We start from the raw sequence: 18,809 nt of genomic DNA, 5'->3' as shown, positions 1-18,809 counted from the left end.
TGTCCCTATGATTGTATTATTTTCAGAAGATCCTGGTAAAAATATACCAAGCCTTCATACCCACTGTAAAATTCAGCTCCTCTGAAATAGCCTCTTAGTTTACCTAGTTTAAACATCCCTCCAGAAAATCCCACAACATTCTAGAATTCCTCTACTTTCTAAAGGCAGTCTGGTAACCGGCAAAATTTAGACCTCCAGTAGCAAGATAGGAAGAGTATTTTTAGCTCTTAGGGCCCAGGTTACATGGGCAATTGCTGAGAAGATCCAACCTTAAGGAGCCACAGCCAGTTTTGAGACTATTCCCCCAGCTTCATTTGCAGCATTTTTCTAAACTATGAGACTGTTCACAAGACCAGGATGTGACCCACATTCAGAGAGCTGACAGACTCACTCCTTGCAGTTGACACAATCCATGACCTCTCTGGTGGGCAGTCCTATCCTGGGAGATCAAGCTCCATGAAAGGCAAAAACACGCAAAACAAAAACTTTGTCATCACTGGCAGCTCTGTTTATATACAAGAAAAGATAAAGAGGCAGTGAGCCCCTTTTGCCTGTTTTATTTAACAATGGACTAATTCCAGCTCTGAATTCACTGAACCCAAGTCCTGTAAAAACAAGCCTCAGACACCTGAGTGAAGACTTCAAGGACTGTGACCATTGCCAGTGGTAAATATGATAGCCTTTCCTCCCTTGTGACAATGAGTTTCTAAAACAACCCAACCCAACCAGCTGGCAAGCATCCTGACATTTGAAGGGTTCAGAAAGCTTATCAGAGACCACTTTCCACTCAACACTTCAGTCACTTACGTTCCTTTCACATTCCCTACTGACACCTCCTCAAGGTCAGATCTAACAGGCCAGATCCTCTGAACAAACCTGTTGGCACAAATAATGCCCTTGTCCAACACAGGTATTTCCTAAACCTTTCTCAGACTTTTAGCTGCTTGCAAGAGGTCTCAATCCTATGAGGTCTCAATCTTAAGGCAAAAGAATTTTAAGAACACCATACTGGATCCACACTCCTGTGCCCTTTTTACCACAAGGAAAAATTCTTCTTATGTATTGTCTATTCTTAACAGGTAAATTTCCACACTGTTCCACACCTTGGCAGAAGAACATCAGTTACCTGGGTTTATCCTCATGCTGATACAAGAACATGTTTCATGCCATCCACCTAATCTATATCTTCTGTTGTAAAGTTACATAGCAGGTTTGGGATACTCTCAATGAATGAAGTGACTGGAGATGTCTGCTATTGCCTCTGCCACTTCTGCCATTAGGAAGTGGCAGGATTTTGTTGCCATTGTTGCAGCTTGCAGCATTCAAAAGGTTTTAGATTCACGGGCACATCACTGCAGCCTGGCAATGTCTCACCCACAGAGCGGAGCAGGTCTCAGCATGGGTTTTCATTTCACATCTATTTTGCTGCACACAGCAGTCATGCACCCTCTTTGCCTGATCTTACACCAGTGTTTCAGTACTCCAACACTCTCTCACACTGGAATTCAGGACAGAAGTCTTGAGCACCTTCAAGCCCTCTGGTTTCTGTCCACCCACCACACTCTCCAGTTTGAATAGGGTCTTTCCAAAGCCAGACCTGTTGTTCGGCCAGGGAACACTAAAGGATGAACATTAAGTAAGACACAGGATGTTTCCCTGTTTTTCTTGAAAAGCTGTATAGTCATGCAAGCTGCAAGACTGTAACTTAAGATCTCAAAACACCCTTGGGCTAGTACTTACAGTCTGTCTTCTTCTATAGGTAAAGTTCTTCCATAGCAGCAATCCCAGCTGTGTCCAGAAAGCCATCTTCCTTCAGCAAAGCCTAGAAGCTCCCTTTATGTAGCAGCAGCAGTACACAGTACAGATGTTGTGGCCAGGCATTAACTAGTGAAAGAAAAGAAAAACAGAAAAAAAGTTGGAAGGCAAAAGTTTTGCCATTCAAAACAGAAAAGGCAACAAGAAGGGGAAAGACAAGAGGCTGCACCCTGTGACCTTGCAGCCCCTTCAGGGAACACCCCACTGCCTTCTTTCTTACCCCATGCTCTCCAGCCAAGTCTCATGGGTTTCAGTAAGCTCAGATTTAGACTCACTGTTTCTTACCTCAGAGCTCCAAAGCAGAAAAAGAGGTTTGCAATACTATTCTCTTATTTTTTGCCCCAGAAATTCCAAGAGCAAGGACAGCCCAGAATGAGAATAAGTAAGAGGCTTTGAAAAATTATTTAAAGATTCTTCCAAATAACACTGAACCATACAATTCAATACTTTTCCTTAAAGCCTCTTTCCATATACACTTTTATTATGGTGGAAAGCTGTCTGCTAAATTAGGAAAATCTTTATTTTGAAGTATAGTCAACACTGCTTGTAGGCAAAACTATTGTGCATTTAACAGGCAAGGGAGAAATGCCCATTCCCTTGAAGGTGACTAAGAAGGATGTTAGAATTGTTAGAATTTAGATTAAGTAAATGGAAAATTGTTGTGCATTAAGTGTCTGTCTTGCTACAGTACAAGAGCACATGGGATTAAAAAAAATTAATTATTTAAAAAAATTATTCTCTTTGGTGGCAATTAATAAAAGCATAGTATAGAGCTTGGTACACATATCTTTCCAGCAAGGCTCAATCTTAAAGCTCTAAGGTGAGCTTCCACTATATTAGTTAGTCATTACACCTTTTTTCCAGAATTAATTCAGCATATCTTAATTTACTTCTGAATTTTAAGGCCACTTCAAATTAAGAGCAGTTGAATCCTGAGCAAGTGTCTGCACAGGAACTTAGTTAATCCACATTAAATTAATTCTGATTTATGTACCTGAATACACTCAGTTGACAGAATCAGCATTAAGAGGACAACTAGCAATTGATTCAAACACACACCAAGAGAATAACCCTTTCCAACACCTGTTAAATTGGGAACACACACGCTTTTGATTCTGGTGTCCCACATAAGAGTATCCTAGCCCTAAGATTCAGAGTTGCATGTCTGATTGCAAACAGCATTGAAAAGATTACCAAAAATACGTAAATGCGTTAGGAACATAAGACCTCCTCAGGAAATTCTCTGGCCAGACCTACACTGGAGTAAGATTAGATGAAAAATTAAGGATGTGAGCTTTGAGATGATGAACAATTGTCATCTTTAAGTCTTATTCAAAAGTAAATTCCATTACTACAATGACTTGCAGATTAAAAACCTGTCTCTTAATAATGTAGGTCTGTGTTACAAAAAAAATTCTCTAACATGACTAACAAAAATAAACCTAATAAACGAGTTCCGTAGATGATTATACTGTAGAATCACAACAGGTCAACAGTGCTTCTTCACACCAGTACAGTGAACCATGGAGCAATAACAGATGCCTACAAAACCTTACAAACTGAACCTCATACCAGCACTCCAGCAGTGGAGCGTACAGTCAGCATGGGCCCCTTAACCTCTGCCAGGTGCTGCTCTAACTCACTGACAGGACCTCCACAGACACTCTTTCACAGAGGGATGCCCAACTCATCAGGCAGGACAGCCATCCTTCCCTACCCAGTGCATCCTGCTGGCTGGATCACCCTGACACTAACACATTGCAGATGCATGCACATCTGGCTGGTAGACCATGAATTCCCAGGTATACTTAGGGAAAGGCACTTGTCAGGCTACTGGCACATCCACAGCAGGGAAAAAGCCTGCCCTTTGAGGAGAATCTCAGATGACAAATCCTGGCTGATGACTGCATCCATACTCACGGACCTAAAGCACCCCTCTGCTCACAGCCTTGGATATGGGGAGGGAGATCTTTGAAGCACCTCCTCTTGATGTCAATATTACATATCTAAAGCTGCAATCAACCTAGCAACATAGCTAAGTAGGGAATATTGTTACCTCTCCTTTGTACTACCTCCACCCCTTACGTTTCTGAATAGTATTTGGGGGATTTGGCAATGCTTTTACTCACTCTAAAGAGAAACCTAGATTACTTCTCACATAGTACACAGGCACTTCCCGACCAATAATCTGGTACCAAATGTTTTTAAGAACACGAAGATAATTGCTCTTTTCATGCGTTTTTCCACAAGGATACCAGTGCTGGTCTGTGGGTCAAAGACCTCCATTTGATTTTTTGTGCTCTCCACCAAGCCACCAAACAATCTTTGCTGCCTGAGCCTGCAGCCACGGCACAAGTTTGGCATACAGAAGTATGGAAGAGACTGCACAGCCTTCTAACAGTTACGGGTAGTTATGCAACAGCTGTTTTTTTATCTTCAGAAGGGTGTTCAGAGTACCCACTCCATACTTCATTCTCAGGCCCCCAATATCATTAAATCTCTGAAAAAAACCCTAATTTCCAATGTTTTCCAGAAATTAAAGCTAAACAACAAAACCCATAAGAATAAAGTGCCACAGGAAGAGTACAAAAGGTATCCCATGAAGAGTCAAAGGGACTTTTGGTGTTCTCATCAATGGAATTAGATCCTACTCCCACACCTTAATACCCCACACAGAGGCAAAACAGAAGTTCAACCAGTCTGGAATGAGCAAATCAAAGGGTACCTGGTTTAATGCACATCAGTGAAAATTCAGATACTGATCCCTTGCAACTGCAGTCAGTCCACAGGATCCAGAACATGGAAATACTGCTTTATAGAGGCTGTAACATTCACCTTCACATTAGCAAACTGTAGTGAGCTAAGGCCACCTATTTCATCATTTAACTCATCTCAGCTGACCAGCCAGAAGCATGCACAGCCAGGAAGACTCAGCTGTGCAACCTGCTTGAACTTCAGCTCTCTGGAGTTAAGCAGAACAAAGCAAATGATCTGGCCTGTTCTGCCTGGACAAAAGTTTTAAATGACATAAAAATACCGACTTTTAAGGACTGTCCAGATGTAGGCATACCAGCTAAATCCCTGCATTAAAGTAGGGCATGGAGCCTAACAGTGGATTAATAACCAAGAGCACAACACCTGAGCCTGAAGCATATCCAGTTCTTCCAGCCATGCCAGGTGACAGCTGCAATGACACTGTATGCCCCAGTCAGTATCTGTTACACACCAAGGAACAGGTTTGTTAGTAGTCACCTCTGATTTTCATCCAGAGGCTGACATACTTGGCATACTGCTGACAAAAGGTTCACTTGAATAACTAATCCATCAGAAAGCACTCAGCAAACTAATACCATAGGAAAATGGCTGAGCATCCTTTCAGATGTTCTTCCAGCTCACAATAGGCAAGAACTGTGTAAGCCAGAGATGCAGAGAACTCATCAACCCAATACTTCCAACTTGGTTAAAAGTGAAGTCCGACTTTATCTCCACATCAGACCAGTCTGATAAGTTGAACACATCTGGGAAATACAACTTGCCATTTAGTGCTGCAGTGCCAAAACTCTGTTGGTTTCCAATGATTGCTTTTATGTCTTATGTGTGTAAAATTTTGAGCCAACAGCAGCTATCAGTGATCACTCCTGACACTCACCCAGAACTCCCTGAAGCAGAAATACTGCTTTCTGTCTAGAGTATGAAAAGCTGCAGGAATCCATCCCCATAGCATTAGTTTTCCTGTGAATGAAGTACCATAGCTCAATACCCACCCACACAATTAAAAGCACAGATTACATGCACTTGTTCCATGATCTGCCTTTGCAGAAGACTCCCTCCACATGACATTTCGCCCTGCTGCAGAAACCCTGAACAGCCTCCAGACCTACACAGCTGCAATTTCATCTCATTTTCTGCAATTCAGAAAATTACTCAAGAGAAAGTTAGGCTACAGGGCAACCTCTGAAAATGATGGCAATGAAATACATCCTTTGGCCAGCCCTTTCTTTCTAGAAAGGGTGCTAGCCACTATTTCAAAGTAGAATGGCTGTTGAAAAGTCCATTAGCTGGTATACCAACAGTCTCCAAACCTAACCCCTTTATAACTGTAGATTTAGAAAGTAAAATGCTCAAGTGGCAGAAAATCAGTTCTCCACCCCCTTGCCTGGTGTCTCTACTAAGTAAACATAAAATAGCCTTCAAAAGCGGCTTTCTGCAAACAATGCAGCTGTTTGCTTTCTTTGGGAAAGCAAAAAAACCTTTCCCCTAGAGAAAAAAAAATTAAATCACTATTTCAAGAGGGAACAAAGTGAACTTACAAAACCTTACAAGACTGGAACATTTCAGGGGTCTGGCAAGACACTATAGACAATATACACTATTTAAACTAAGTCCTTGTCAGCAGGTCTAAAAATCTTTCACCAGTTGATGGAAGGTTCAGTGGACTTCATGAAATTAGCTAGCAGCCCTCATCCTTTAAGTCACATTTTCCTTATCGCAGAAGCTACCACCACTGGCAACTTTCCACAGATCAAGTGGCCATGGAGAGTACAAATCTAACAGCTACACATGATGCCCTTGTGAGCTACAGGAGCCAGCACTTTCTCACAAGCAGACACGATCTAGCACTTCTGCTTCCTGCCCCAGACAAAAAATTTCTACATCTGCTTAACTCCAGTAGATCTTGTCTATACAAGTATCAAGTCAAATGAGACTCATTTTGGAAGAAAAGAAGCGACTAAAACAAACATTGGATTTCTGCAGAAATACAATCCTCTTTTTGAACGCTGATAAATCTCTTGACATTTAATTTGTTTTAGGTAGTGTCGAGCTGCATTCTGTGAAGGAAACAATATCATGAGCCATGTGAATTCTGCAAATACCAGATCTAGAGTCCCCCAGTGATCTGTATGCCCTCAGTGGAGAGCAGATCCCTCTCAGGACCGTGGATATGAAGGCAGGTCAGAAGGGCCTCACTCATGAACTGACATTCTGATTGTGCTGGTTTTGCATTAATTGATATTTGGGGAGGAGGGAAGAAGCCAGTCACGGGAGCGATTTTCTCAGAGAAGCTGCTAACTCTTTCCTCTGTGCCCGACAAAACCAATCAGTAGCTAGTTTTGACTACTGACACTTTGTTAAACCACTAGAAAGCTGAACACGCCTCTGCGAACACACACACTGAAGACGAACAAAGCCCGGGAAAAGCTCTCTTCCGGCTTCTGGAGGGAGATCTTGCCCCCTCGCAGCCCGCCGGCCGGCGGGGGAGGGGAGGCCGTGGGGCCGGCCAGGGCAGGGCCATGCCACGCTGTTAACATCCTGTCCCCGCAGGGTGGGCATCCTGCGCCTGAGGCCAGAGGCGGCCCTGCGGCTGGAACTGAGCGCAGCAGGGGCCGGACACCAGCCATGCGGCTGACACAGCCCCAGTGCGGCCTGAAAATCCATCACCACGACTGCTTCATCCACGGCCCCGCAAGGATTGTGTGACCATCAGCAGGCCCTGAGCGAGATACTCACTCTTTCAACGCATAAATGAGACTTAGACCTTCAATCCTCCCTCGAGTGAGAGAAAAGGACAGAGTCAAGACATGCAGAGGAACAACATAAAGACACCAAGATCAATGAAGAAAGAGTCAAGTCCCAGATGGAAGGAGAATGAGGAGATGCCTTAAGTTCAGGCTGAAATCCTCTGTAAGGCTATGGAGAAGAATATAATTGATACATCAGAGTCTTTTTCCCTACAACTCATTGAAAAGTATGGGGAGATGAAATGTTTGAAGATATGAGCACAGGCATCTAGGCTAAAGCAAGCAGATGTTAAAGTAGCTGTGATCCCATGAGAAGTTTGAACAGAGAGAGAAGAGTGATGAAGACCCTCTGCCCCCAAGGAAAAAGAAGACCTCTGTTCCCAGAGATGATGATGATCTCAGAGATAGATAAAGAGAACCTTTGCTCTTGAACAGGTCATCTTTAAAATAGTACCCCATAAGTTGGCCCATAAATGCAGCTGTGGAAAGGCTGTGAAAGATGGGAGGGATTTCATGATTGCAGATTCCTGGGCAGCTGCTATTCATGGAAATTAAAAGCTACAAGAGAACTGGTTTTGTAGAAAAGTTTCCATGTTATGGCAAGAGAAATCCTCTCCCTAAGTGAACTGAAGAAAGACTCTAGAGTTTTCTGTTCTAGAACAGAACTGACTTAGAAGTCCCAAGTTCTCTCTCTTTACATTCTCAGTGACAAAGAAAAGAGGGTGTGTGGAGGGGGGGGGAGAAGTGTTCTAAAGGTTTTATTCTGATTCTTATTATTCTTTCTTTTAGTTACTGTTAATAAAGTTTTCTTTATACCCTTTTAAAGTTTTGAGCCTGTTTTGCCTTCCTCCTAATCCTATCTCACAGCAAGAAATGATTAAGTTTATTCTAATGAGGGCACTAACATTTGGCCAGCACCGAACACACAACGTTAACTGGTGCATTGGCCAGGAAATCTTAAATTGGTGAACCAAAACCACTACACTGATCTACACAAGACAAACCACCAGAGGACTAGTGGCCTGGATGGGCACTCGTATAGTAGAGTTAAGTCTAGAGTCCAGAACAAAATCCTCAAGTCTCCCAAATCAAGGTGTAGCGCCTTGGCCACTTCTCTGCCGAATAGCAGGATTTCCCTTCTTCCAGCACAGTAGCTGTAACTAGAAGGAGAAAAACAGTATTGATCCCAATTATGTTAAGATTAGGTTAGATAAAGAGCAGCTGTGGAGAAGTGCAAGCCATTTTTGTCCTGCTGCTAGAGACCTAATTGGACATAAAATCCCCAGCAGACAGTGGAAACAGTGAATAAAGAATCAAAAGTAACGTCCATTCTCTGACCTAAAGTCACACTAAGCTTGCAAAACACAAAGAAACAAAGCTGGCATCCCCATCACTAAAGCTTCCAAGCAGTCAAAAAACTTATGACATCTACTGGAGCTCTAGGAAAGAGGTGAAACTGCCACCTGAACAATGACAATTTAATACAAATAACAGTGCCAATCTTTTAAAGTAATCTTTTAAACCAAAGAGCCTGAAATAGGTTGCAAAAGGTGCCATAAAAAGCATTAGCAGCACAGAGTTCAGTCAACTCACCTAAGGCCACAAGCAAGCAAAAGCAGAGATTAGAATGAAACCATCAGATCCCACACGTCCGTCTCCTGGCTTAAGCACCGTTGGAGTCTGTAGCAGACACAACCAGTGCAGGATCAGCAGTGGAGGTGTGAGCTTTGGACCTATGGGCTCTTGCCTGGGACACAGGATCGTTATCACTGGAGGCACACAGACACTAAAAGCTGGTCTTTCATAATCTCTCCACAGAGGGCATTTCTTTCCCTTTTGCCAAATGCATAAGGGACACAAAGTTTTCTATTCCATCTAAAGAGCTCTTCAGTGAGGAGTGCTTTCCTCTTCAAAATCACCCAGGTCATGTCACAGAGCTTACACCAACTCCTTGTTCCTAGCAATGTGATTGGAGAGCTTCTGGGTCAGCAGAAAAGAATTTGATTAGGGTGACGAACAACAGTATTTTAGTGGTGGTTCTTGGCAAGATCCGCTACTGGTTTACTTCCCACACTGACTTGAGTTAGGTAGTAAACAGTCTTGTTCTCCAGTGCTTACTAATACTGAAGGCAACTGGTAAATGACTTTCAACATGGCCATCCAGCTGAATTTGTTTTCCCTCCTTGAGGAGCATGTAAAATTTGGTAAAACCAACTTTTAAAGGCTAATGACAAAATATCAGAAAGCTGATGAAGCAGGCTCATGGATTACCTCTAGCAACCTGCCACCTCTGGTTTGAAGACACAGAGCCCTTATGGCAGCATGCATACCACCACAAAACACCAAATAAATAATTTCACATTGTTACTTAAGGAGGCTCCAACCTCACAGAATATTGATGACCATCAATGGAAAAGGACTTATTTCAGCATAGGCCAACAATAAAATACTTGTTCAGAACCTGCTTGAACTGCTGCTATGAAAACAACTAGTGACAGAAGCCCAGTATTAGGTTCTACTTGCTGCACAAAGTACTACACAGAGAAGCCAGCCTGGATCCTGCTCTGAAATGACTTGAGGTCAACACAATGGCATGTCAGGAGCAGAAATCTAACTTCCCAACTCTTTAGGCAAAATGGCAAGGGGCTTCTAAAGTTATATAGCCCTGGCATGAGAACTGAGCAAATAGGTATTTCATAAGTCAGTATATTATGTGCTGAGTTCTGAATGCTCCACTACGAACAGATAAGCAGATGATAATTTTGAAAGACCTGGCCCAAAATTAATACAATGAGCACTGATATTCATGGTCTTAAACTGTTCAGAGTATCTTAACTTGCCTCTCCTGTCAAAGCCAAACTCCTAGGATATATTTCTGAGACACTGGTGTGGGCCTATCATTACCAATCAGAAAAAAAAAATCAAATGGGACACTTCATCACAGAGGAAAATACTAGCTTACAAACTGCTCCATAATAAAGACTGGACTACATTTTTCAGAGCCCTTAGTGCCTCCTTAAACCATTTACGCACATGCACGTTTTCAAAAATGACTGCTGCTTTACAACCTTCCCTTGTGACACAACATCCCAAGTAATTTTGAAAAACCTGTCACAAGTCAGCAATATCTGCCTACCAGAATGACCACAACAACTGGTTCTCATTACTTCTAGCATGCTTATAGAGGGCTCATTGATGAAAACAAGCACAACTCCAATGCAATGGAAGATGTCAAGTTTGCATGCACCATAGCTGGACTTACCCTAAGGGATGCACATGCAAAGGACTGTGGTATGCACTTAGGCAAGAGGATTGCTTAAGGGTCAAGTATAATACGCAAGATGAAATGCAGTCATCTATTTTACAAAAAAAAAAAAAACAAAAAAAACCAGCTTCCACTAGAAGGTTGTGAAATACGTGAAGCATTTCAACTTCCAACATTACACTGAGTGTCCCCTACTTTGCCCGTGGATGAAAAAAAAGGCAAGAACCTAGTCCATTCTTTGGCAAAAACAAACACAAAATGTGATTTGCTTTATCACGGCCAATGTCCAAAACTCCATAGTCCATATTAGCAGATGGGGTTTTTTTTTTGGCTCTCATAGAATGGCTCTTTTCTAGTGGAATGTAGAAATAATAGAACATCCTGCTAAAATAATAATTGCAACATTTGAGCTCAATTCATGTCATTAAGCTTTGATTTCTGAGTGAGTATAGTATCATCAGCACACAGTTTGCAAAAAGCTGTGCTACACATCCCCAGTCAATTTTCCAGCTTTTGACATATCCTGTTGAAGGACGATATAATTGCAACTAGGAAAAAGGGGTAAAGAATTTCACACTGCAAAAAGTACCTTTCCACTTGGCAGCAATCACAAAGGGGAGAAGGAAGACACAACCTCCCCAAGAAAGCAGCTTTTCCCAAATGAAATCCACATGCTCAATGTTTGGAAACGCTTTCAACCACCACCCCTCCTGCAGAACATTCTGGTCACTGAATCACATTAATCAGACAGATACCTGGTTTTAAAAAGTACACCACTGACTGGCACTCCATGATGTGGCACTACTGCAGTGCCACTGAAGCATCTGGCATATTTCTATCTTCTGCTAAGCAAAGTTATGAAGCCTTGTGGCCTTTATCATCACATTCATAAGGACTTTTTCGGAAAGGAGCGACTTCTCCTACATCTTGCTGTCTATCTTGGGACAAGACAAGGACACCAACGGTGTTCAGCACAAGATTAAACTGCAGTTTGAGTGTATGCCTACCCTGTAACATCAAAAGAAACTGTAGTGTTATTTTCCTCTCCATCTTTTCCATTTGGGAACATCATGCCATAAACCAGTGCATGTTTTCAGTAACAGAACAGAACACAACATGGCTTATAGTGTAGAGAACATCACAGCGGTGCCTTTGAGATTCAGAGGCAAAAAGAATAAGATGTCAGTTAAACTTGATATTTACACAATTGCAATGATATCTGTGGCACAGCTATAAGTAACAGCAAACAAAACAAAAATATCCCTGAAATATGCAGAAAAACATCAGCCAAAAAAAAGCCTCTAGCACAATGAAAGGAAATGACACTGATGAAAGAAAGCAATAAACCGGCAAAGTCAGTATTTAGCAGCCATTGTGAGCTTGAGCAGAGCTGGAGTCTGTAAAGCCTACAATAAGGCCTCAGCTCCCACATAGCTACCATCCAGCTGTGCTGATATGGGAGATGGTAATCCACTAAAGTGATAAAGAGATGCCTAAGTACTTTTGAAATCAGTGAGTGTCAGAAGACTCTATGAAGAGCAATGAATTTATGATCAACCTTGGCAACGCATATAGACTTCAATAATCACTATCTCTAAAGTTATTCATAGAAGAATATGAAAATAGCTGGCACACATGATAAGGCACCCCACATACCTGCTGAGTCAGGTGTGGCACAGGGCAGTAAGCTCAGAGCACTGCCAGAAAGCATGTGAAAATCCTCCCCTTTTTGGCTGATCGACAGAGCAAGTAGTTGTTACTCACACTTTCTACTCTTAAGCTCCAGCTGCTTCCCCTGCCACTGAAGCTTCAATCCTTAGGGGGAGCATGGCAGTAAAAGCCATGCAAAGCAGGCTAATATACACCTAATTCAACATCATGCCAGACATATCCAGGAAGGAAGGACGGCAGAATCTGTGCAAGTCCTAAGCTCCACCTCACAATTCAGAAATATTTTCCAGATGGAGCTCCATTAGTTTGCTCCTAAAGCTTCAAGGGACTAAACATAGCTGAAGAGCTGTTGTCAACTAAATTTCAACCAAATGACTCCAAACAGCAGGCAAGTGCAGAAGTAGAATAAAATGGAAAAAACAATAAGCTTACAAGAGAGGGAGGTGAGTAAAAATAAATTTTGCAAGTTTTTTATGGATATAGGATTCAAAACATACATTTTTTACATTAAGTTTAGAATATCCTTAATAGTGTTGAGCAAGTTCCACTGGAGCCAAAGCACACTGCAACAGACATTTTGCAATTATATCTGGTTTTATATATATGAACGTAATTGGGAGGATAGATGTAGAGACAAATATTAAGAGTAGGTCACAAGAATGTGGAATGCAGCTCTGGGAGACATGGCTGACAATCAGAAGAATAACAAAAGTTATCTGGGAAAAATAAAATCTGTGAAGAAATATGAAAACTGATGGCAGACAGGTGATTGTATTAGTTTGCTAAAAGAAAAGACTGAGTCCAGATCTCTCCAAACACAGTAGAAAACCTCTTATTGCTTACTTTAGCATGAATATTTAAATATAGATTTGAGAGAGATGGGAAGCAAAGCAGTAAGAATTGCTACTCTGATTTAATAGGGTAAAGAATCATTAAAATATCTAAATTACCTTAAAACAAATAAATTTAATAAAAAGCATTTTTCCCATTGGCAGAATAAAAATACAAATGCAGGATCCATTCAATTAAGTTTATTAAATAAGAACATCACATTCAGAGGAAGAGTAGATTTTGAACTTTGGCTCCTGTACTAGCACTTGCTCGTTTCTTTTTTAGGCCCAAAAATTCAATTGTAAAAACAGGCATATCTCTAAAAACATTGGACTTAAACCCAGCTTGCTGGCACTTGCTGCCAGCTGTTGCTGGCACTAGCAACAGAGCCTGACATCTTCTAAAAAAGATGTGTTACCTGCTGAATATGAGAAAGAACGCTCTGACTTCTACCATAAAGAGTATAAACTTTGTAATGCTATTACTAGAACATAAGTGAAAGTAGATAAGAGGAAACAGTCAAGTCATCACAAGAAGGGCAGAGGTGCTGGGATCCAAGTTTTCCTGGTCCCTAACCTTGCTCTTGTCACCTACATCACCAAAACTGCTGCTCCAACACCTTCCAGGTGGCATAATTTTGAGCTTTATCAATTTAACAAGTACTATGCTAATGAATTAGCTGCATGGCTTGCTTGCTCCCAAGAACAACCACACATTTGGAAACAGACCAGTAAACTGCAAGTTGTTTCAGAGTCAAGTGAGTAGAGTGCTAAGAGGTTTTGGCCACCTCCACACAACCCTGCCTGCTATTTGCTAAAAAGGAAACCAGATCCCCAGAATGATCTCTGAACTGTGTGGTAAAAGGCTCAAACTTTGTTCTTTCACAGAGAACAGCCTTGCTATCTAGCCCAAGCCAGAACAATCTTAGAAAGGCTCTTTGCTCTCCTTTTTCTCCAACTCCAATTGTTCTCTAACAAAGTCAGCACCACGCAAACCAATCCCATTGCATTAGACAGAGCTCTGCTAAGCAACACTCCTCCAGAAAAATAGCAGAGGAAAAAGGTCAGCTTGTATGTGGATACTTAATGGCATTCAAACGGACATGCATTTTTATTACCTATGATCAAGCTTTTTTGCTAATAACCCACAAATAAAGATCTGAATGCTCCCATTTTTCCTACAGTGTTAGACTGTTGAGTCAGAAAAGCTGCATCAACAGTTTTCCATCCTACTCTGTCTCCCTCTTGGTCATTGAAGCAAGCAAAAATACTTTTTCTCCCAGTCAAAAATGCAAAAAAGACAGGACTAGCTTTGCTGCCAAGTATTTTAAAGAAAGGGAATAGGGTACTTTTGGTACTCCATTCAGTAGTTTTAGTCATAGTATTTCTTCTGAATTATCGGTATTACTTTTGTGTAATCAACACAAGCAAGACATGCAGTTACAGAATGAGACATTTTAACTTTTGGGTTTTTCTGTGGTCATCATATTTTAAACACTAGAAGCAGAATCTTACCATAGTATTTTTTATCTATACTCTTAATATCAGCAACTGCAGATGTGCATGTTCATCAACTACACTAAAAAAGTTTCTAGCACTCAGAATTCAAACCCTTAGCTGGCATAAATATGAAATACTCTTAGAGAGAGTGAATTTCTTCTATGCCAGACCTGAAGAAAGCAAGCAGAGTCCCTAGCAGTCTCAGATAATCAAGGAAAATGGATCTTACACATAAAAATGTCTTTTACTAAACATAGTAAACCCTGACTCTAGCTCCTCTCACAGGAGTCATCAAGAATAACCAGCAAAAGAGAAGCATGATGTTTGGTCAGCCATGGCCTCTGGACTTATTTCAGGATTTGGTGTGTTGCCCAGCCTAGAAGACCTACATAAACACTGAGGGTGCCTGCTTCAAGGTTACTCAAACAAAGTGGTAGTTTGGGTCCCCCTCTGCTCCCTTCTGTCATCATCTTTGTGCTGGCACCAGTGCTCACAAAGCCATGAGAAGACTCTGAACACAGGATGCTGGGGTGAAAAAACAAACAAACAAACAAAAAACCATCATGCAAAAAGAGGAGAGTTTTTTTCCAATTACTCACTCTGGGCTGGTGAACTCCAGTGCCTGCGCAAAGGATGAAACAGACAGAGAGAGAAAAGAATAGGTAGACCAGGGGAAATGAAGCAGGTCCATTACTAGCTCACTAGCAACCTTCAATTACTCTGATTAAAATTCTGGAGAAACCACACCCTAAGAAATACTGTGCCTGCATGGTGCAATGCACATAACAAACACTAGCAGAGCTGATCGCATTTGGCTACAGATGGATGAGTTCAGTACCAATCCTCCTCCTGCTCTGTCTTTGTGAGTCTAACTCTGCCAGATTAACTCAATGGTGAGAGAAAAGCCTTGCAGAAATGTAGGCAAGGGAAGAATTCCTTCCTGAAATGTGTGTATTACACTTGATTAACAGGTGAGAATGCTTCAACACAGAATCTGCATAGAACATCCCCTGTTACTTTGTTTAAGTCACTAAGGCTTATTTCTGAATGATATATACCAAATCTGGTACCATATCAAGTAAGTCTCTGTGAGTAAGTCTCTCTCTCTTCACACCAATACCACCACACCATCACTGAGTGATGTCTGAGTTTGAAAAAAATTTAGCATTACAAAAAATGTTTGCTAGCAGCTGCCTATGGCACACTGATTTATAAATGTGCCTCAGCCTCTATGCCATTACGAAACTTTCAACATACTTGCTTGCACTGCTATGCGGCTCTATCCAGAGGAAATTTGGAACTAATATCCGAAAGATTATCATGACTCCTAGGAACACTAAAATCTTACATATAGCTGCACCCAAGGTGTTTATGTCATCTATCATATGGCAACAAGTCCTTCAGCAACAATTTACTGGGGGAAAGTTACTGTAAATAGTTTTGGGCTAGCTGCTGGATTATTACATTCTAATGACAAATTATAGCAAATTGTGATTTCTTGTAGCCCAGAGACCAGCTAGTAACCCCTTCAGAATACCTACAATGAGCCAAAAAAAAAGATATTTTATTATTTAATGCTAAATATTCCCAACAGGTTCAACTTAAATTCTACTATGCAACACTAGTGTTCGGTGCTGCCGAACTTATAGCCCCATCTTTTTGTTAAGGGTTGACTTCTAATTTTTACCATAATCAGCCCTACTAAACTATGATTATGAGAAACAATGTGCTTGGTATATCATGAGTAAAGGCATCAAGCTCCTGCCCATACCAGATATATAGCCTGTGTCACCCTACTCACTCTTACATAAATTAAAATTCAAATGTGCACAATGAAGACTCACCAACATAATTTTTATCTGTTGCATCAGTAAAACACTGCAGAGTCCCAGTTACTACCCATTTAGCTTAATATCCTACTGTGTCATCACGGAATCGCGCACTGATTTGAGTGACAGGAAAGTTGTAAGCATATGTTGCCATTCTCACTTGTAAGGGAGTCAAGCTGTGCCACAAGCACCAAGCACAAAAAACATTTGCACTGAATGTTTACTACCATGACCCCCTTTCAAATCTGAGCAAGACTGCTCCATTACAATAGCCCTTCGACAGCAGGCTTGACCATCTGTTGTTAATGGAACACCCCCAAGATATAGCTCTTCTCTGCAATACAAGGACCAACTCTTTTTCAAAGGTGAAAATAAATTTTAATGCATTAATCCATTGCAGTAATTTTCAAAAACGTTCAACTCATTTTAGGCTTTAATCTAGAATACGTTTACACCCCTCTGGCTTCTCCGAGGTCTATTCCAACACACTTGAAATCAACTTTGATCCTATTAGTATGTTTTTGTACAGCCTTTAAAATCTCCCAGACCAACAGCCTGGGGGAAAGGGGACACGTCTGGTTAAAACTAGGAAAAAGTAGGGTTTAATAAGGACTTTTAATTTAGAATCCGAGTATCTTTCCAGACATGTTTTAAGCATCTGGGCTGCTGTGCAGCTCGTCTTTTGTAACAACAGCCTGATGATATGTTGCAGTGTAGCACTCCAGACTTCACAACAGTCTGGCAGGCAGTAGCAGGATTTGTTGCATACAACTGAGCCTCCTGCCCATCACAAAGGCAGCCACATCGATTTTTTATTTTTACACTCCCCTCCATCTCAAGGCCCTCCCCTTATCCCACCCCCCCCCCGACTTTACAGGATTCACGTAGGAGTAAAGGGAATGAAAACCCTCCCGTTATCTTCTAGCACCCACCGGGGCCAGGAGAGGCAGCGGTAAGGTGAGCCACCCTCCGTGAGCGCTGCCAAGTCAGAGTCGCCTCGCTCAGGATAAGCTAAAATAAAATAACTGTTTTTTAAAACATAAGCACATACAACCACGCCCCTCACACACACACAAACACTATCAGCCCCTCTCCGATGCACCGCTACGCCGTAAACCATCCTCCGAGCCGCGCTGCCGACAGGCTCGGCACATTGAGTGGCACCACGTCGGAAGACAAAGATTCCAAAGCAGTAAGAAAATAAACAGACAACCCCCCAAGACAATAACAAAGCACACACACCCCTCACCCCCACTCATTTGCGTTTTCTCTCTAGCTTTGTGCCGCCCGTTCCAGGCGGAGCGGGTACAAGTGGGAAGCCTCCCCGACAGCTGCCCGGGACGCGTCCCCCCGCCCCCGCCTACCTCCCCGGCCGGCAGCCGCCGTCGGTCCCGAGGGGAGCCACCGCCTGCTCCGCGCCGCGATCCCCTCCGGCTCCACTCCCGGCCCCGACGCCGGCCCCGCTGCCGCTACCGGGCGCCCCCGCCCCGCAGGGCCTTTTATAGGGCGGCGCGGAGCTGCCCCCGGCGGGCTAGCCCGCCCCTTCCACGGCCGGGGCCGCCCAGCACATTGCTTCTCCCCTCCCTCCGGGGTCTTCTCGCGTCGCCTTTTCTCTTTTCTGTTTGCTCTTTCCTTTCTTCTTTTTCTTCTCTCCTGTCCTCCCCACCTCCCCCCTTTTTTTTTCTTTTCCTTCGGCAGCGGCTGCTGTTGGGAGGGTGGGGAGTGCGCGGCGATTTGCATGTGGGCGTGCACAGTGCAGCCAAAAACAAACTGCGAGCATGGGTATGTCCGCCCCGGCGCCGTGCAGCGGGATGGCGCTCCGTGAGCTACCCGCACTCGCTGCTTTTTGTGAAACTCGCTCACCCAGGTGCGTCGAGAAGCATCCCAGCCCCTCGCCTTGCCTCCCGCGCCGGCCCCCCGGGCGTCTCTTCCCGGGGTCTGTGGGAAGAAAGAGCAGAAACCCCGGCACGGAGTTACCTGTGAAGTGAGTGTGCTCCAGCCTCCCACGTCTCCAGGCCTGCACCTCTTCCCGCATCTCCTGAGCCAGTACAAACTGGGCACAGATCCGTCCTCAGCTGTACAGCTGTGGAGGTACTCAGTGTACCAAGAGTGTTGGCCTGAAAGGAATCAATCAATGATAAACAGCTTCAACAGGACCAGACGCCCTGTACTCCTCGTGACTTACGGCAATAAAAAGGCAAGAAACTGTGAAAGGTAACACTTGGATAGATAGGCACAAATGTGGATGAATCCAGTTGTGTCAGTTTATGGAGAAATTTACAACTCTTCACAAACTTTATAAAAACAGGTCTCAAATTATTTTTAACAGTTCACAGTGAGCAAGCTGAGCTGCTCCAAATACAAAATCCGTGAATAGTGA

General features: G+C 42.8%; 1 protein-coding gene across 2 annotated transcripts in view; it reads right to left on the bottom strand.

Annotated features, from left to right (window-relative positions):
• Positions 1-17,911, bottom strand: part of ABCA1 (ATP binding cassette subfamily A member 1) — a 92,144-nt gene extending 74,233 nt beyond the window's left edge. Inside the window, exons 1-3 of one of the 2 annotated variants that reach the window (XM_036403023.2) lie at positions 17,794-17,911; positions 17,362-17,440; positions 1,741-1,884 (exon numbers count right to left, since the gene is read on the bottom strand). In XM_036403023.2, the coding sequence (XP_036258916.1) occupies positions 1,741-1,806 (66 nt within the window). In that variant the 5' untranslated portion in view covers positions 1,807-1,884; positions 17,362-17,440; positions 17,794-17,911. The remainder of the gene's footprint in view (positions 1-1,740; positions 1,885-17,361; positions 17,441-17,793) is intronic. The other variant, XM_054517890.1, reaches the window with a different exon arrangement.
• Between the last annotated feature and the right edge of the window lie 898 nt (positions 17,912-18,809).

The sequence above is a fragment of the Molothrus ater genome, chromosome Z (genome assembly GCF_012460135.2).
Source record: "Molothrus ater isolate BHLD 08-10-18 breed brown headed cowbird chromosome Z, BPBGC_Mater_1.1, whole genome shotgun sequence".
In the NCBI taxonomy this organism is placed as follows: domain Eukaryota; kingdom Metazoa; phylum Chordata; class Aves; order Passeriformes; family Icteridae; genus Molothrus; species Molothrus ater.
Note: the sequence above shows the minus strand (reverse complement) of the source record. Positions and strands in the feature narration are given on the sequence as shown.